A 21821-nucleotide genomic window follows, 5' to 3' on the forward strand; every position below is an offset into this window, starting at 1 on the left:
GTGCTCTCGCATACCACACACCTGGAGTTGGAGGGCACTTCGCCCTTAAGAATCAGCTTCATCCCATTATAAGGATCGGAAATGGTGCTCTTAAGGTTCATGCAACGAGGGTGCAAGTAATGCTTGTTTTTGTTTATAATATGTTCATACAGAAACCCTTCAATGCGCCACCCACAAGCATCGCACAACGGGCGATTCCCGTCGCGCTGAGGTTCCGGCTGGAATTGGAACGTGCAGTCAGGAATGAATCGATGGGTTGTGGACTTGCGAGTATGGAAACAGTCCTTGTGAAGGACGAAGTGACACCTATTCGTTGCACATTCATACATGGGGCCAATCCCATATTCTTTGCATCCACTGCACTTAAATCGCTTTTCTTCCTCGTTCAGCTTCATAAGGTGGAGATGCCCCCGTGGGCCAGTCATTGTCTCCCCAAAATCACGTTCAATTTGCCGCTCCATAAGCTAGCTTGCTTGCTTCTACCTCTCTGAGACTTTCGTGATCTGGTTCTTGATAAGCTTACGTCGTGTTATACTTCTGGTCAACCATGGATGGCGTCTTAAGCTTCTCTCTCTCTTCGCGTATACTGCGGATCGTTGCTCAATATTTTTCTCAAACATTCATTTTATTAATTAATCACCGCGCACATTCATTCTTTTATTAATGTAATACATGCTTTGAAAATACAACACATAAGTCGGAGCCCAAGATGCCACCGAGTTTCTTCATATATAAATACATTACTGATCTGTCATGGTCCATAGCATTATATTGTCACACTCCCTCCGTCCCATTTTATAAGCAATAACTATCATCTCCCTCCTCCCTTCTATCCCTAAATATAAGTAATATTTGTAAGTTGTCTTAAATTTTTGTAGCAAATTTCCTATTTTGCTCCCATTAATTACTTATTTTAATACTCAATATATTTATTATTTTATTTCCCAAACCATCATCTCTCCTTCACAAATTTTCTCTCTTCCATAATTCTCTTTATTATAATAATATTTTTATTCTCTCTCTTACACTCTCTCCCCCTCACAAACAAGGGCATTTTAGAGAAAGAACTTTTAATTTCTACACATTTGTTGTCTTTAACTAATTTTAACTAACATTTTGATCTATGTGATGAGTTCCAATGTTACTTATAAAAAGGGATGGAGGGACTATTAAAGAAGCATTTGTTACCTACCATCTCTTTATCACTTCTAATCAAATTATATGCAACTTCTACTAGAATTGATAAATATGGCTCACAAGGGAAAAATATATACTACATCATATTCTTAATATAAGAGCTAGTTGACTAATTTGAGTAGATTAAGAAAGTTTATTAAGCTGGTTATTTACAATAAATGTGTGTTTTTTTTACTAGAATATCCTTATTAATTATATATATCAGCTAGAACTATCATATTTAACATGTAGATTGGATTTTTATATTTAGAATCAGATTAAATATTAAATTAACTCTTATAATAAGTATCTGACGATGAGATAGTATATCATATGAATCTTTGCTCAGCTACTCAAAAACACGATAGGCTGCGCCAGCTCGCGATCCATGGGGGGCTTTTTAACTCAGTGGGTTGACTTGCTCTCTTGAGATTCGAGCCAGCCTCACATCTCTAGGCTCCTAGTCACATGACTGGCAAGGGTCTCTAATTTCCCCTCTCTAACGGCCCAGTCTTTTCCTATGGGCCAATATATTTTGATGTCTTACCAATAAAAAAATAGCGACATTTTAAATATTTACATCTTTCTAAAGAAAGATACCATAAAATTGTGCAGCTTTAAATTATTTGTTTAAAAAAATCTTAAAAGAAATTCAAAACTCATGTTTATAAGGTACTACCTCCGGTCCTAATTATAAGACCATGTTGACTAATTTGAGGAGATTAAGGAAAGAAGTTAAGTTAGTTATTTGTAATAAATAGGTATTGTCTTTCCTAAAATATCCTTACTAATTAACTATATTAGTTAGGACTACAATTATTAGAAGGACTATATTGGAAAAAGATGCATAAATATGAGAGACAAAGTGGATTGGAGTCTTATATTTAGGACCAAAATAAAAGTCAAACAGGGTCTTATATTAAGGACCGGAGGTAGTATCAATGAAATGATCAATAGAATAAAAACATTTTAGAGATAAGAGCGTTACATCAGGCCCCTTGTTCTACATTTGTATCTCAGCATATACATTCTACATTTAGAATAGGAAGGAGTATGCGTTAAGTATCAATGAAATGATCAATAGAATACGTTGTCTTTCTTCGAGGTATCCAAATTTAAAATATCAATATCAATAAAATATATTATCCAAAATCCATAATAAGCTACGATGTTCCTGACTGAAATAATAGTGTTTACTTTAGCCTCTATATGATATATATATATATATATATATATATATAAAATATAGGGGAAATGTTTCCGCTATGAAAAGCTTTCCTTTTCACTAAGGTACTTATGTATTACAGTTTTAGTATTCTAAGTATTTCACTTACCTGATTTTCTATTCATGGGTTCCAACGATATTCCAAAGAGCTCAATTTACATACAGATCGATATTTTTCTTCGCATTGGAAACTGAAAATGCTTTTTTATATATACCATCAAGATTAAAAAAGAAGTGAATCTGGACTTAAACCTAAAATTTAGGGGAGGAGGATCCCGCAAAAGAAAACAATGTGAAAGAAAGTTTTATTGGCACAAACAGTGCAAAAATAGAACCAAGTGCCAAGACAACACGGAACCAATTAGCAGAGAGTCGGATCAAGTATTGGTTTAGCCAGGGCATTTATAACACGACCCAAATAAGCCTCACTTACTGGTATCTGAGCAAACTTTTCTGGTTTACCCCAACATTCCCCACTTGTCCGACTGCTGCTGAGGCTATCACAAGTTCGTCAGACAAAAAAGAGCAATACAAACAAAACTTAAGGATTATGAGCAGCTAAGCGGAGTAGTTGGATTTCCAAATAGAACTGATATTATAACGCTGAAACCTAACTTTACCATTTTGATTGCTCCGCGATTGAAAAATGATGTCGGTGGCCTCAACGAAGCTGTTTTGGCCAAGTTCAAAGAGCTAGCGGTTTACCAGAGGGGTCAGACATGTCTCTCTTAAGGTTCATGCAACAAGGGTGCAAGTCAAGCTTGTGTCTGGAATATTGATCATCATACAGAAACCCTTGAACGTCCCTGCCGCAAACATCGCACAGACGGTGGTTCTGTCCACCGGGAGGCTCCCGGAGAAATTGGGAGCGAGGTGCCCATGAATTTATGGGTTATGGGTGAGTCTGTAGGACGAGCCTTGAAACACACTTTATGAAGGACGGAGTGACAATTCTTTGAATGTTGGTACCTCGGGACAAACCCTAGTTCTATCTTGACACTTTTATCTGGTTCTTTTGATGACAAGATTACATACATATAGTGTTACTTCCGGTCAACCTCAATTAGCTTCTTAAGCTATCTCTCTTTTCATACTGTTCGTTGCTCCGTATTTTTTCTCAATTTTTCAGTTTACTATTTAGTCAACTCACATATTCATTCTTTTATTAATGTATTACGTACTTTTCAATTAAAAAAAAAAGGTTATAATTCGGTGGCGTGCAGAGGATACCAACTAGTTTTTCTCTTCACAAATAAATATAGACCACTGATATATATGGTTGACAAGGGAAATATGTGTGTGTGTGTGTGTACATATATATATATATATATATGCATCAGTCTTTGTTTAGGCTCTAAATGGATAGAGCGGCTCTCAGTGAATTACTGAAAAAAGTTAATACCCTTGATGACTTAATTATAATAAGAACCGCATATTTCTTCTGGTGTCTGATAATAAAAACTAGAGTGGTATAATTTTCTCAATAATATATGTTCAAAACTTAAATAAGAAAAGTGAAAGTTTCTTCGTAAACTGATTCTCTAGTCTGATAATGAGATTACGAAAATGAAATAATTGAAGCATTGAGTGATTATTGTGGCGCCCAGCCAGAAGAGAGAAGACTAGAGTAAATTATTATGGCAAAGTTTCAAGTAGTTGAATTGTAAAGAGAGCAATTAGTAATTTTTCATTTTCGCGTAATTATTCGCGCAAAACGAGTTTATAATTTTTTTCAACTTGAAAATTGTATGAAAAGATCTTTTTTTAACTTATAAAAATGCAGAGTGGTTGAGGATATTGGTAGGTCCATATATATTAATAAAGATCAAATGGGACTAATTAAAAGGGGAATGACTGATTAATAATAATTTACTCTTGAGAAACGAAAAGCCATTGAATGGGACAAATAATAGGGTGGAGGCCCAAATTTCCATGCTGGGGATGACTTGTGCGGGTGAAAGCACTTTTCCCGACTTTTAAATAGTTATTTTAAAAAAATTTCAAAATTATCTTTGATAAACGTTATTAATTGGAGGAGTATCGTTAATTAATTAAGAAGCTTTATTGTAAATATTATTAAATATACATGATGTCCTTATAACAAGGATTACAACTCAAAGGATATAATATGTATAAACTGAGTAAGGGGAAATGCCAGGAGGTTTGAATAGGGTTAGGGTTATTTCTTCAAGTATATTATTAGGAAAACATATTGATTGAAAACTGTACAGAATGAGTATAAACTTTCGAATAAAATAGAAATATTTAATTAATTGTTTGAACAACTTAGAAATTTACTAACGGTATGTTTGTATTAACTTTTTTTAAAGTGATTTTATGGTATAAGAGATAAATATGTGGAAGAGTTTGTGCTGATTTGCATAAAAGTATGTTTTTTTAAAATATCATTCCTGGTTGTTGGGTTTTATGAAAGATCGACCGTCAATGGATTTGGGTGGCTTAATACAGAAGATGAAGGTATGTTTTCCTCTATTTTCATTGCTGGCTGTAATTAAAAATGAAGAAAAGTTATATGCTTAGCCTTATATATTTACTATTTTTTATCCAAGTGAATCAAGTTGATTTTAAAGTGTTCAAATTACTAATAATAAGAATTTGTCATAGAATAAATAATTTATAATCTGAGCACAATATATATCAAATCCACAGTAATCGTGCATTTGAAATTTATAATCTGAAGCCATTTTATTTTTTCAAATGATATGTCACGATCTGATGAGCTGCAATTTGCAACCTCAAATCCAGGATATTTTGGCATCGAGAGCTCTATGTTCAAAGACGAATGGATATTTCTTGTGAAAGCCCTCGGATTCGAAACTTAGAATGTTTTCTTCATGTATACAAAACCAGAATTAAAAAAGACATCGAACTGGACATAAACCCAAAATTTAAAGTTGGAGGATCCCGTAAAAGAAAACAAAGTGAAATAAGGAAAATTTTATTAGCATAAACTCTGCAAAATGAAAGGAGAACCGAAGTGCCAAGATACAATAGCTATTGGATCATCAGTTATAGGCTATCACAAGTCGGTCAGACATAAAAGACTAACAAACACATAACTCAAGGATCAGGAGCAATATAAAATCACCATTATATATATATCATAGTACTCTATCGGCAAGAGCATTGAACACTGGAACTGGATCTTCAGGCACCAATCGGTATGCTATTATGAAGCAGACAAATATTTTCACCAGTTTGATCAACTCTTCACGATTGGTAGTTGATATCCGCGGCCTCCACCAGGGTCCGTTTGGCAAGGCCACAGAGCTTGCGGCTGGTGTGGTCAACCCTCCATCACTTGGCACTCTCTTAATTCTCGAAGACGAGGAAGTAGTACTAATAGTAGAAGAAGAAGGAGAAGAAGAAGAGGAAGAAGACGAGGAAGGAGAACCAACATTGAAATAGCCCCTTTCCCTGATTTCCAGAATCAATTTCTTCAGACAATCGACATGGTACCAATAGTTTCCACACGAGGACACGTAGGACCACCCACCTCCGACGTTTAGATCCTGTCTCTTGCAATTCACACACTGAGAGTTGGACGGCGCTTCGTTTCTAAGGTTCAGCTCCATCTTTTTATAGGGATGAGATATGGTGCTCCCAAGGTTCATGCAGGAAGGGTGCAAGTAAAGCCAGCTGGCATTCGATCGAGCACGGTACAGAAACCCGTGAACATTCCCACGCAAGCGTGGCACAACCGGCGGTTGTTCGGTCCGACGGGAGCTGTCCAGAGGAATTTGAATCCGCGGTCACCCATGACTGGATGGGTTCTGAATCGGTCTTTAGGGTGAGCCTCGAAACATTCCTTGTGAAGGATATATTTGGCGCGACAATTCTTCTTTGCACATTCATACCTTGGACCAAACCCTTGTTCCTTGCATCCACTGCAATTAAATGTGTTTGTCTCTTCACGATTCAGCCTCAGGGAGTGGGGATGCTGTGGATGATCGCCCATTGTCTGTCCAGAATGACTTTCTATTTGTCTCCCATAAACTTCTATGCCTTGAGACTTTCATCTGCAGATTTTCTTTAAGATCTTATGTTGTGTTATTTCTGGTCAACCTTCCCGTCTTGAGCTTATCTCTTTCTCCCCCTCTCTCTCTCCATAGTGTTCGTTCACATGTATTCATTCTTTTATTAATGTATTAATTATATGCTCCAAAAATACGATCTAACTCGGTGCCAAAGATGCCAACCAGTTTCTTCACATATAAATACATTTCTGATCTGTCATGGCTGATAGAATTGTATTGTAGGAAGCATTTGTACCTAACTTTTGTGTGCGCGCGCGCGCGCGCGCGCGTGTGTCATATCTTAATCCATACATACATAGAGTTGAAAGAGAAAGTATAAGAAGAAAATTACTCGTAAGTTCCAACTAAAAACATTAATTAGCTCCTAAAGAATTCTTCTTCTTCTTGTTTTTTTTTAAAAAAAACAAATTTCACTTGTGAAACGCATCTAGACTTGTAAATATGTAAATGTGACTTATAAATATGAAATTTTTAAGACTTATGTGAATTTGATTTTCTTATTTGGAATCTATATGGATAATTTTTTTTTTTATATATATATAGGGAGAGCAGTGGTTGTGTAGGCTCTTATGGTACATTGATTGCGGCAAGGAATTAGGTTGACTAGTTGATGAACGTTTCTTAATCAAAGTAGGCTAATCTAATTAACAATCATGGTTAGGCTAGTTGAACCGAAATAATTACCTCCGATTCTAACTATAAGATCTATACACGAGAGTACACAACACATATTTACGTATATCAACCGGTTGCTCATAATACATAACTTGTATAGTGCGCAGTAATGTGAAATTAAAAATTGTTTGATTAATACGATTAACGTGCTATTAGCCCTTTACGTACGGCAATATTTTCACAGATTCTGATCGAGTTGATCAACTTACATTGATCTCACTTTACTGTTTAAGCTACACACGATTTGATGAAATGAATATATACGCAGGACATGTTCCAACTTATGTTATTAATTATTTTTTTATTTTCTGTGTGTATTTGAATTTTTATGCTCCCAACAACATTTTCCCCCATTCACTTTTCTGTTGATTTCCACAATAAATACGGGAAGAAGATCAGTAGTGAAAAGGTAAAATATTACTCCTCTGGTCTTATTTATAGGGCAGAGAGAGAAAGTTTTTTTGGTCCTATTTATAAGTCACTTCATTAAATTTTCAATGTGAATGTACTATTTTGTCCTTCATTTATTATAGTGTAAGTAGTTATCTTTTTTAAAAGGAGTATATATTAAATAGGGGTAAAGTTGGAAAGTTGTTATATTTTAATGGAGAGTTAATGCAATTTAATGTTTTCCTTGATCTGTGTGAAACATGTTAGAAGTGCCTTATAAATAGGACCAGAGGAGTATATACACTAATGCTTCATTATATCTCATTTTCTTTTCCTCTAAATTTATTTAAAAAATTACTTAAAAAATAATCTAAAAGCACGGAATGAACTGAAAATCATGACGATATTACCCATTTACATACGATTGAGCACTCACAAATCATGTGAAAAAACGGCAGAAAATGCCATAAACCATAGATCATTACTTACGATGATCTGATTAATTAGCCACCTTTCCATGTTTGTAAATTATTCATAAAAGTCTACTTAAAAATTTTATATTTTCAGGATTAGGTTGTTCAACAAAATTTTATTGGAGAATCAAATATCGATGGCATCTAGGAGAAAGTGACTATGAGGGTGTTTGGCAATATGAAAACCATGGTTTCAGAAGCACTTTTCTGCAAAATAAGGCAAACTCCTTCACATATTTACTTCGTAAACCGTAAAAACACTTCTGAAACCATGGTTTGGTTTCTATCCAAACACCCCCTATATATTTATTAGTCACCCACGTTGGAATTGCTTAGACAAGAGGGAGATAAAAGAGTCAGGTTAGTCAAATAGAGTACAATTTTTTTTGGGCCAGGAGTCAGTCAATTATAATTTAATTATGATTCTTTATTTTTAGCTCCACTGTGTTATTCTCTTACCTGCCGTTCAAATGATATATTGATATATACATCATTGACGAAGAAAACTAATTTTCCATCTGTTCCCATAACATATATAAAAAGAAAATTTTCAAAGGTGCATCAATTATCGACCTTGTCCTTAAAATTTGATAACAAGAAGTTTGTCTTAATTATCGATTTGGCCCCACAAGTTTTCCTCAATGTCTAATTAAAACGATTGAAGGCAAACGGGATTATGATATATAGAAGACTTACTAAAGAAATAGATGCACGATGATAGAAAAACAACTTAATTTTACTTCCAAGAATCATCAACTTAAACAACTTTCATTAGATCATTAAACTTTTAGCCCCCAATGTTTTTATATTTTAGTTTAATATTTAATCAATTCACATGTTCAATCTTTTATAATGCACGTTGCAAATTTTAAAAATACATTATAATTCGGTGCGACTAGTATATCGGTCTTTGTTTAGGCTCTCTTTCCAAAGCAGCCACCCAAAACCCTGGTTTGCGCCGGCTTGTAACTCGGGAGCCCCTGACTCAGTGGGCTGGTTTGCCCTCTCGAGATTTGAGCCAAGGCAATTTCAACGCAAGATTCCACATCTATAATAAGCTACAGTGTTCCTAGCTGATAGATAAATGATGCTATTTTTCGTAGATTTTATCCTTAATATAAGAATTAGTTTGACTTTTAATTTGGTCCTAAATATAATACTCTAATCTACTTTATCTTTTATATTTATTCATTTTTTCTCAAGATAATGTTGTAGTAATTACACATGTTAAATATTTTATCAAATGTCAATGGTAATACAACTAATTAGCAAGAGTACTTTAAGAAAAGTAACACTTATTTATTACAAATAATTAATTTAACAAATTTTCATAATCTACTCAAATGAATCAATTAGTTTTTATATTAAGGATCAAAGGTAGTATTATATGTAATGTTCCTAATCTCTTTTCAAGGTACTTGTGTATTACAGTTTTAGTAATTTTTTTTAAAGTTATTTCATTTATCCGATTTGCCATTTATGGATTCCAACGATGTTCCTAAGGGCTCGATCTACGTATGACCGTGAAAGCCAAGCATTTGGAAATTAGAATGTTTTTTTATATGTACAAAGTCAAAATTTAAAAAAAAAGAAATCAAACGGGAATTAAACCTGAAATTTAAAGGGGGAGTATCCAGCAAAAGAAAACACAGTGAAAGAAAGTTTCTTGGAAAAATTTTATTAAACCCTCACAGTAGACAATTAATATCCAATAACCCCACCAAAATTCCAAAATCTCACTACATTCTCAGACTAAAATAAAATTAAAATTTAAGAGTGAAAATACAATAGTATCCTTGCTTCTTTTTTTTTTTTTTAAAAAAAAGATTAATTGTTGCTGGAACTCTGGTGCCAGATCCAGCTACCTGAGTATCTATGGTTGGAGCTCCAACCACCAAAGGATTTTTTTTCAAATATAGTGGTCGAAGAGGATTTGAACTCATGATCTTTTGGCACACCAAAAAAATTGTGACCATCAAGCCAACCAATTCACTTAATCATATAATGCCATTGGAGGTTGGAGGTCCAACCATCAGGGCTTTGGTAGCTGGCGCCAGAGGCAGAAGCTCTAGCCCATGACAATTAATTTTCTTAAAAAATTAAAAACAGGGCTATTAATGTCTTTTCACCCTTCAATTTTAATTTCATTTTAGTCTAAGGGAGTGCAGTGAAATTTTAAAATTTTATGGGAGCTGTTGGATATTAGAGGTCTGTTGTGGGGATTTAACGAATTTTTCCCAAGTTTTATCAGCAAAAACAATGCAAAAGTAGAAATCAAGTGCCAAGAGAACACGAAGCCCATTATATTAACAGACACTTGGACCAATCATTGGCTATATCACAAGTTCGTCAAGCATAGAAGAGCAATATCATATCAAAATACCATTACAAATACACACACACACACACACACACACACACACACACACATATATCATATTTAACTTACGGATCCAGCCTTTTAATCCAGTAGGTTCTGAACGAGATCAACAGTGGAGCTGGATTTCCGAACACAACAGACGTTATAACGCTGAAACCTATTTTCGCTAATTTGATCAACCCATGACTGAACCGTGCTGCTGGCGGCCTCGACGAGGCCCTTCTTGCCAAGGCCAAAGATGGAATCGAGCTTCGATCACTTTGCCTTACACTCCTACATCTTCTTATTGGTCTTGCAATCTCATCTCTGGACAAGGTTCTTCCTCTTGAAGAGGAAGAAGAAGCCACATTATTGAAATAGCCCCTTTTCCAGTTATTCAGAATCAATTTCTTCACGCAACAGACAGGGTAGCAGTAGTTTCCACAAGAGGACACGTAAGACCACCCTCTCGCATTTCACACACTTGGAGAGCACTTTGTCCTTTAGAATCAGCTTCATCCTATGATAGGGATCAGACATGGAGATCTTAAGGTTCATGCAACAAGGGTGCAAGTATAGCTCGTGTTTATATTTATCATGATACACGAACCCTCGAACGTCCCTGCAGCAAGCATCGCACAGCCGGCGGTTCGGGCCACCGGGAGGTTTCCAGAGGAATTGAAATCTGCAGTGACCGGTATATGGATGGGTTCTGGATCGGTCTTGAGGATGAGCCTTGAAACACACCTCGTGAAGGACGACGTCATCACAGTTCTTGACACATTGGTACCTTGGGCCAAATCCTAGTTCTTTGCATCCAATGCACTTAAACGGGTTTGCTTCGTGACGTTTCAGCCTCATTGGGTGGCGATGCAATGGGTGATACATTGTCTCTCCAAAATCACTCCCTCTTTTCCGCCCCATAAGCTTGTTTCTCGACACTTTATTTTCATTTGGTTCTTGATGAGCTTATCATATATATAGTGAATAGTATTATTTCTGGTCAACCTTCTTTAGCCTATCTCTCCTTTCACACTGTTCGTTGTATCGATTCAAACATGCCTGATTGGATTAGTTGAACCAAAAGATGATACACAATTTACCTTAAGTAATAAAATACGTCAAGTGTTGTTTTCTTAATGATATATTAACGTGTTTTAATTATATTATAGTTGCCCCAGTTTGTAATCCATGCGGGGGCTTTAACTCTGAGTTGGCTTTCCCATCTCGAGATTTGAGCCAAGGTTCCCGTCTCGCGGCTTCACAGAACAACGACGACCTTTGGCTCTTTTCAGGGGGAGGGCGCAACATGTCGCGGCTTTTCTGGCGCGCGATGCCTGGTTGGAGACAAAAGCAATACCAAAAACAAATCAAAGACAAAAATTAGGACTATATATACATATATATATATATATATATGTACTCCAGCATTTAGGATAGGAGAGTGCATATTCTCCACCGTCAAATAATCTAAATATACAACGTCAATATCAATATATGGATTCAGAATATATGATAATTAAGGTTTTTTGGAGCTGTTTGGCTCAACGGACATCAAACACCTTCTTAGTTCTTGACTTAAGTTAAGATGTTACAAATTCGACTTTCTATGAATATGGTGGGTGTGTGAGTTCTTTGCACTAGGATAAGGAAGCCAATATAGCAGTGGTTGTGGAGACTCTTTACGCTGACTTTAACAAGGAAGGTTGATAACTGGGCGCATGTTTTTTAATCAACGTAGGTTAAACTATTAACAATATTGGTTAGATTCGGTGAACGAGGGTTGAGTATCTAATGAAAAGGGACTAGTTTCTCAGAATATAACAAACTAATTTTTGAATCATACTAGAAGAGGTACTCATATTTAGTACTAATAGTCACTAGTAAAAAACATCTTATTAGTGACGAAATTTTTATTTAGCGATGGATTAGTGACGGATTAACAACGAAATCATATGACTGACGGAATTAGTGACAGAATTGGTTCTGTCGCTAATTTTTTCATCACTAATTGGATTACCCACGGAATTAGCGACGGAATCAAAATTTTGTCGGTAATTACCGACGGAATTACTGACGGAATTAAAATTCCATCACTAATTACTGATGGAATTTTTTTGTCTCTAATTATCGACGGAATTCCTATTCCGTCACTAATAGATTTGTTAAAAAAAATTAAAATGCCACCTCACCTTGGCCGCCACATGTCACCACCTCATCTCCACGTGTCGCTACCACGTGTCACGACCTCATCTCCACGTGTGCCTGCTACCTCACCTCTGCCACCACATGTCACTATCTCACATGCCACCTTATATCGCCACATGTCGTCACCATATAATTCCTCCTCAAAGTGACTTCTCCATGACTCGAACCAATTAAAGACTTCGTTTGTGCACGCACGTGACTTCACCAGTTAAGCTGCAATGAACTTACTAACTTATTATGCAAAATTATATATATATATATATAATATTCTCTTACACAAATAATTATACATACACATATATATTATTAGAAACTAAAAATAAATTATATGATAATTTTAATCATAACTACTTTTGTAACAAAATAATTTTTAGATATTTGTTTTACTATTTATTTTATAGTGCTTTATTTTTTAAAAAATTATTTTAAATATAATATTAATTTCCAATGACACTAATTTTGAATTTAAATGGTAAATAATTTTTTCATAAATATATTTTTTAAAATTTAATTCTTTTATTTAATATTCATAAGATATATAATTTAATTATATATTTATTATATTATTATATTATATTATATTAAATATTATATTTTAGTCACGGAATTAGCCACGGAAAATGAGCGACAGAATAATTTTTAATTCGTAATTCCATGGCTAAATTAGCCATGAAAAAGTATTCCGTCGCAAAATCGTAATTATAAAATTTTAGCCACAAAATTAGCCACAGAATTTTCCGACGGAAAAAATTCTGTGGCCAATTAGCGACGGATTAAATTCCGTCTCTAATTCCATGGCTAAGTTTAGCCACGGACTTTTGTCACGACTATCCTTTATACACCAATATAGTTGTTCTGTTTAATCTCGAATCATTAAAAGCCAGGTTCCAATCCTTGGGAAGACCTTTTTTTTTTTTTTAGTTTCCAAATACAAAGTCTGATCCTATTCAAGGAATGAGATTTTCTGAAAGGTTTTAAACCTTTTAAAATTCACTTTCAAGTAACCTACCTAGTGATTCGAGTACCCACTTTAACCTTTTTACAAAAACGGTAAAAACCGTTTAAGGCCCATGGTTCGTATTCAATCATCGAACCCATTCTTTTTCTATCCAACCTTTTAGATCCCATATCTAATCAATTATAGCCAGTAGGATCTAACATTCAACATTCTGGTCATAAGCTCATACAACGAGTTACATATACAGATACACATAATTTTAGACAAAATAATAACTATATCAAAATATTGATCATTTCCTTCAATAGCAGTTACCATGGTTTATCTGCCATTTATCACCTCCTTATAGAGGAATATTTACATACCAAATTAGATATACAATATATCTTCACCTCAAAATAAGATGCATTTTAAGCAATATGTATATACACAAAAGATCGCCAACTTCCTGCACCTTCAAACTCCACCGATCACTACTCCCTTGCCCTTAGGAGTACTTGCTCTTGCTGTATTACATGGAAGAAGGGGTGAGATTCTAAAGAATCTTAGTAGTAACAAATTTCCTTCACGTAATCATATAAGATCACAAACAACATGCTACACAGGCCAAAGAGAACAACACCTTGCATCCAAATATAATCAATGATGCACATACACCATACACCCATACAGCCAATCGCTATCTATTGCGCCCACATTCCAAAATAAATGGAAACCAGCGTATATTGTCATGACAATTATTATCATGCAAAGGCAACTCACATGTTCTCATACACAATCAGCATAAAAGCACATTCAAGCATGTGGCAATTAATGCACAATCACATTAAAAGAAAAGAGTTACTACCTTTTGTTTTTTCTTCTGTATTCCCTTCCCCTTATCTCCTTCTTGGCTCCTTTCTTAATGGATTCGAACAAATATCAAATCCTATAAATTATTTGAGCAAGGGCAGATTAATATATATATATATATATATCTAGATATTCATCTAGAGCGTTACATTAACACATTAACACATTCCTTATAATTTAAATCCTTTATGATCATTTTAACGGGGCATCACGTTTAACTTCTATCCTCTTAAGACTCCTATTTGACATACATATCTATAATATAACACTTACATAAGCCTATAGACTTCCTATTTAAACATTTTGCATTTGGACCCCCAAACACCGTCTATAATTCTAACAGCACCATTCTGCCACTGTTTCTAAATTTTTCCAGCATCAAGCTTCAACTAAAACATTATTTTTTATTCCTCATTATATATATATATATATATATATATATATATATATTCACCCTCTACACCATTCCTTCAAAAATTCCAGATTGCCCTATCAATCAGGTATACGTAATTAATACCATGAGGTTTAGTTTCATCCCTCAAATCATAACATTAACGTTGCTGAGATAAACACCAATCATATACACACATATCATGCTTTAATTAGTTCCCAATCTCAACAATTTCCTTCGCTTATGAAAATTCTAGATTTTGGCATTACTTTTCCATTTTAACTCCAAGAAAATCTGTTCACTATAATTCAGTACGTGCAGCCAAAACCAAAAGAATATATATAAAGAGCCCAATTCTTTCTCCCAATGCTCCGGCCTCAAAAGGCTTTGTTCTATATATCTATATATATATATATATATTTATAGCTCATGCGTTTAGCATTCAAATGCTTCTTGACCAGCAAAATCGAACAGCGTCCTTCCATCATTAAGTCTGGAATTTTCCTTATTCAAAGCACACACTCTTCGATCCCTCAATAACCACACAGAGCATATAAAATCAACATATTATAATCATACAACCAGAAAATAATTAATTATATTTAGACTCGTTAATCATCTATTACCCAAACCAGAAGCCATTTCCTTAAATCCTCAAACCCCTGTTTCAGAAACCTAACGCTCACAACAGAAAAGCAGAACAGGGGCTTTGTTCAAACATTCCAAAAGCAAGTCAACAACATATACAACCCTATAACTTACTTGATCAAGCCTCTATCTACACTTTGCTACTTTTGTTACATTTAGATACTGATTTTTCCTCCATAACCCAGAATTTTAAACTGCCATTTCCTCTTCTAAAGTTGCAACGGATGAGAGAAAGAAGAGTAGGAGAATGTTCGAAAGGCTTACCTTGCTTGATTTCCTCCTTTGAATGAACCGATCGTCTCCTTCAATCACCTCCTCTTCTTCCTTGTTCTTCCCCTAGTCCACCGTCTCTCTCTTTCTCTGTTTCAGTCGTGCAGCAAGGGAGAATAAGAAGGGAGAAGTCGGTGAGGGCTGTGGAATGACCATTATACCCTTGGGTCTTCATTTTCCCTTCAATTTGATCCTTCTCTCTTTTTCCAGGATAATCAGATAATTCCATAAATCAAACCTGGATATTTTATATGAATTTTCTTCTTCTATTAGCTTCTTTAGTATATAAAATAATTATCCTAACTTGAATATTCCAGGAAAATAGGTCTTAAATTCCTGAAATTAACTTTATAATTATTTAGACCATATTTGAAAGGTTTTAATCTCAATAATTTCTCTAGAAATTTCTCCTTTATCATGCTTTAGTCAAATCCATAAAATTTGGGATATTACAACTTTCGTGGGTAATCCGTCAGAAAATAGCAACGAAAATTATTTCGTCACTAATTCTGTCGGTAATTAACTGTTTTTTTTTATAGTGAGTATCTTGAACAGTATTGTCATTGGTAACAAGATACACGTGTTTAGCAAAATAAATAAATAAATAAATAATACACAAACATTATTATAATATGAGAAAGTGACTTCAGATTATTAAGCCGCCCGAGTTTGAATAGTTTAGTGCAAAAAGCCAGCATTAAGGGAAACAAGCTAGTCAATTAGGGTATAATTCTTTTTAAGGTCCAGAAGTCAGTCAGTTATAATTTAATTATGATAAAATAATACCTGCCGTCTGAATGATATGTATATCAACCACGAAGAAAAATAATTTCCCATCTGTTCCCCCATATATATATATATATATATATATATAAAGAAAATATTCAAAGTTGCACAATTATCGACCTCGTCCTTAAAATCTAATGTTTATCAATCAACTCCCCCAAATTTGTCTTAATGATCGATCTAGTCCCTCAAGTTTGTCGCAACTTCTAAAATGAAGGAAAACATACATAACGATAGAAGACTTGTTAGAGAGAGAGAGAGCGCGATGATGAAAAAGCATATTTGGTTTAAATGAAACACGCTCTAAGAAGGTTATAACAATTTAAACATAAAATTTCAACTTTGAATTTGTCCGAATATACAAATATTTTTGAGAGACTTATCTCGAATTAGACTCTGACAATGTTTGCATTTAATTCAAATAGTGCGGTGTCGCATCCCAAACATTTTTACTTGGTTGTAGGGAATCAAAAATTGGGATGAGAGTCAATATAAAAACTAGACGGGGAGATGAACCAACTTTTGATGTGAAACCCCGATAAGGTCCACACTGGCATTTTCATAACTATCGGTCTAGGAAGGGCAAAATGGGAAAATTTGGAAAAAAATTCAGAAAATCCCTGAAAAATGGGAAAAGTGTAGAGTAGAGATTTTAGAAACTCAGTTGAGACCCAAAAATGGAATTTCCATGAAAATGATTTATTACTGAATTTCCCGTAAACAAAGGTTTTTCGGGAAAATATTAGAAAATCAGAGAAAAATAATTCTTTTAATTAGTTAGAGGCCTCAATATCTTTGGAAGATTGATGAAAAATTTATTTAAATATTTATTTGAATTTATAAAATTGGTTTTAGGCCTTGGAAGCTTAGGAATTAATTTTGGGGAATTTATTTTCCTGCAATGACACTGATAAAGGCCTAATCAGAGAAAATTCAAAATAAATACCTAGAGGTAACAAAAAATTCTGAAAATTTTCAGATCATATTCCGATGTTAAATGGTGAATTATCATGGAGAGAAATAAATTTTTAGAGGTCTGAAAAAATTATGAAATGTTACTAGTGAATAGTAACCGATAAAGTTTCTAATTGGTTTGAGATAGTGATTGGGTTTGTGGGCTATCTTTTTGGACCAGCCCAAACCTTTTGTGGGGCCCACATTGAGCCTAATAAGGACCCAATTTCGTACACCTTCTAGGTCCGTTCATTTTTATTAAATAAAATATGAAATTAAGAGATATTTTTGTGGAAAAATCTAGAGAAAAGCCACATGGAGTGATCTGAATATTTTGAACACTTGATGGCTGCCACATACACCTTATTAGGTGTCCAATTTCATCCAATTGAAGAGGGGTGAGGGCAGATGGAATTTTTCTATAAATACCCCCTTAGAAAATACAAAAAAATGTTGGAAAAATAGAAAAACAAGGAGGTTCTGCCATTTTGCTTCCAGCACCCTTCAACCGAAAACTCTAAGTATTTTGGACAAGGAATCATTCAACATACACCAAGAAAACATTAAGGTAAGCTTATGCCTTCCTATTCCATTTCAAGCTTGGTTAGTTGAAGTTTTTAGCTTGGAAAATTAGGAAAAATTCTATCAAAATTTTGCTGGACCTTGTGATGTTTAGAGAAGGATAGAAACCTTAATAATCAAGTGGAATAAGGAAGATTAAGTGGTGTATGGATTGATTTTTGGATGAAATCAAAGTTAGGGTTTAAGGGGAAGCAATTTGATTTTGCTTGATTTGATAATTCCAATGGCTTTAAAACATGTTTTTGTGTAGGGATATGTTGCTGGAAAGTGTTTAAAATCATTGGAATCAAAAATGGAATTTTCAGAAGTTAAGAACCCCCTATTCGGCCAAGTGAACTCCATGGGGAAGGAGTATGAATTTTAAAAATCTGATTGCACCATTGGATTCCTCATGAAAAATTGTGTAGGGATGAGCCATGAGATGATTGATTCTAAAGAAGGAATCATTTTGTTAAAAATAAAAAGGGGGGGAATTGTTAAGGTAATGTTAAGGTGTTGGAATCAAGTTGTTTAGTGATTAATGTAGCCTATGTTTATACTTGGTTTGATAGGCATTGTGAGGAGGAACCAAGGAGAAGCTTTGTCCCTTGAAGTAACCTAGTCGACAAGTGTTAAAAAGGTAGCGTTGAATTATAATTTGATTGTTAATCTTACTTGTTTAATGTGATTTGTTATTTGCTTGGATAGAGAAACTTGTGTTGTGGCATGGATTGGTTGAATAACATTGGTTTATGCTTTGGCCAAATGCATTGGATTATGTCATTGTGAAAGTGTTGATGTTCCTCTTTTAGCATGGCATTAAGCATGATTTTATGTGGTTGATTATGCCTTAATGTATGATAACATGTCGCATGATAATTGTAATTCAAATGCTACTCAGATTTCATGAAAATCTCATTCCTCCTATGTTAAATTATGTCTCAAATAGGAAATGATTCATCAGATGGCAAGGGCAAGGAAGTGATTTTGGGATAGAGAAGCAATTATAGAATTTGATGCTATTATGTTATGTTGCATGTAATGTATTAATGAACTTTATGTTAAGAATGTAATGGATTATGAATGATATGTGATGTAAATTATGTTTGTATGAGACGCCTAAATGTTGGAATATTGAATGGTATAATGTCAAAAGAGTGTAGGAAAAAGGAAAATGGGAGATAAATTAAAGAAAGTAGGATTAGGGGATAGAATCTCCCTAAAACAGGCCAAACTTGTGACATCAAAGAATGAGTAATTGTTAGAATTTGGACACGAAATCTCATACACTTATAGATCTCATTTTTAGTTTTAAAACAAGTAGTAAACCACTAACATTAGAGTTTTGTGCTAAGAGTTATACCCTTCCAAAGTTGGGCAAAAATACTGAAAATTCAAAAATTTACCAAATAAACAGTGCATTTTGACGAATTTCCTGGAATTATTCTGGGTGGAACTAGACCTAATGAGTATTTTTTCCCCATACAAATCTTAGCAAGCTTTGTGTGAAAATTAGAATCACATCATTTTGATTTTTCTAGAATTAGTTATGAATTTTCAAAGTTGATCCATTTTCAGATAAACAGTGGATGGACATGATGAACAGTAAAATCCTGAATTTTAAATTTTTCGACCGGATGTATTACGAAACGACTTATATTAGTTCCAATTGACATGTAATAGGTTATAAAAAGAGGTGTGACATGTGGGATATCAGATATTGTATTTTTATTTAAAAAGGGTGTCTATACAATTATCAGTATGCTTGTCACTTAACTACAAATGCCGGCATGCATTTGCCCATAAGAACGGTCAGATTAATTAAAAGAGAAATGATAGCAATATATCAATATATAAGATTAATAATTCTGGCAAAAAAAATATAAGATTACTAATTATTTAGCTCTCGAGAGAAATTGTGTAAATTATGAAGAAAGAGGAAAGAAGAGCTATTGAATGGGTCAAATACGGTAGAGGCCAAAATTTCCACACTTAGACAGACGACTTGCCTGTGAGCAGGACCACCTAGACTTTTGCTTGCTTTTAGTTGAAGGAAAATAACCTCAACTTCATTCCTTTCCTAGTTATTTATTTTTGGCAAGGCCTTTCATAGTTATCCTTTTCAAAAATGGAGAACAAGTTAACTTTATACACTTAATATTTTAAATTATATTAAGTAGATTTTAAAGTGCTAATAATATTAGTAATATTAAAGATTTTTTATAGAATAAATATTTACATGCCAAGATTTTACTATGGACACAATATATAGCATTGATTAGGTATACAAGTTTCTTTTATTAAAATTCATGATAATAATTCATTTGAAATTTATATATGAAGTCACTTTATCTTTTTAATGATATTATTTTTGCCATTTTATGAGTTATAACTTGTATAACCTCATATCAAGCCGTTTTAGACATTCAGAGCTCGATTTATGTATGGATTGATATTTCTTCTGAAAGCCTCGCATTTAAACCTTAGAATTTTGCGTGTGCGCGCGCGCAAAGTAAAAACTCAAAAAGGAACCAACCTGGACCTAAACGTAGGATTTAAAGATGGAGGATTCAGCGAAAGAAGAAAGAAAATTTTATTAGCATAAACAGTACAAAAGTAGAACCAAGTAACCAAGAGAACAAGAAGCCAATTGGCAGAGACTTGGATCAATTACTGGCTATCACAAGTTCGTCAAACATAAAAGTGTAATACAAACACAACTCAAGGATTATAGCAATATCAAAATACGAAGAATTACGTAAATATATATATATATATATCATAATATAAAAGGATCCAACCTTTTTCTTATGAATAATACGGGGCCCACGCCGAAAAAGGATCTAACCTTTTAATTCAGCAAGTTTTCGGCCAGAGAAGTAAAGAGTGGGGTTGGATTTCCGAAGAGAACTGATATTATAACATTGAAACCAATTCTCGCCATTTTGATCAACCCACGAGTGAACGATGACATCGGTGGCCGCGAGGAGCCTCTTCTTGCCAAGGCCGAAGAGCTTGTGGCTGATGTGATCAAGCTTCTATGACCTTCCAAGCTCATACTTCTTGATGAGCTTGCAGTCTCACATCTGACCAAGCTTCTTCCTCTGGAAGACGAAGACGAAGAAGACGAACCTGCATTGAAATAGCCCCTTTTCCAGTTATCCAGAATCAATTTCTTCACGCAATACACATGGTAGCAACATTTTCCACAAGAGGACACGTAGGACCACCCTCCGAACGGCTCCTTGCTCTGTACTTTTAGATCCTTCCTCTCGCATTTCACACACTTGGAGGGCATTTTGTCCTTAAGAATCAGTGTCATCCTACCATAGGGATCAGACATGGTGCTCTTAAGGTTCATGCAACAAGGGTGCAAGTCAAGCTTGTGTTTGGATTTATCATGATACAGGAAACCTCGAACGTCCTTCCCACAAGCATCGCACAACCGGCTGTTCGGTCCGCCGGGAGGTTCCCAGAGGAACTGGAATCTGCAGTTACCCATGAGTGGGTGGATTCTGGATCTGTCTCTAGGGCGAGCCTTGAAACACGCTTCGTGAAGGACGAAGTCATCACAGTTCTTGACACAATGGTACCTAGGGCCCAACCCTAGTTCTTTGCATCCAGTGCACTTAAACGTGTTTCCTTCGTGGCGTTTCAGCCTCACTGGGTGGCGATGCAATGGGTGATACATTGTCTCTCCAAAATCCTTCTCTCTTTTCTGCTCCATAAGCTTCTTTCTCGACACTTTATTTTCATTTGGTTCTTGATGAGCTTATCATATATACCAGTATAGTGTTATTTCTAGTCAACCTTCTTTAGTCTATCTCTCCTTTCACA

General features: G+C 34.6%; 1 protein-coding gene across 1 annotated transcript; it reads right to left on the reverse strand.

Moving 5' to 3' along the window:
* Window positions 1-10442: 10442 nt before the first annotated feature.
* On the reverse strand, window positions 10443-21711 carry LOC114747632 (uncharacterized). The gene is made up of 2 exons (XM_028935981.1): window positions 21134-21711; window positions 10443-10740 (listed from the first exon to the last, which is right to left on the reverse strand). The coding sequence occupies exons 1-2, from the start codon at window positions 21709-21711 to the stop codon at window positions 10443-10445; spliced, it is 876 nt and encodes a 291-aa protein (XP_028791814.1).
* Between the last annotated feature and the right edge of the window lie 110 nt (window positions 21712-21821).

Source organism: Neltuma alba, unplaced genomic scaffold (genome assembly GCF_004799145.2).
Source record: "Neltuma alba isolate B1F8T4 unplaced genomic scaffold, ASM479914v2 tig00005396_pilon, whole genome shotgun sequence".
NCBI classification, from domain to species: domain Eukaryota; kingdom Viridiplantae; phylum Streptophyta; class Magnoliopsida; order Fabales; family Fabaceae; genus Neltuma; species Neltuma alba.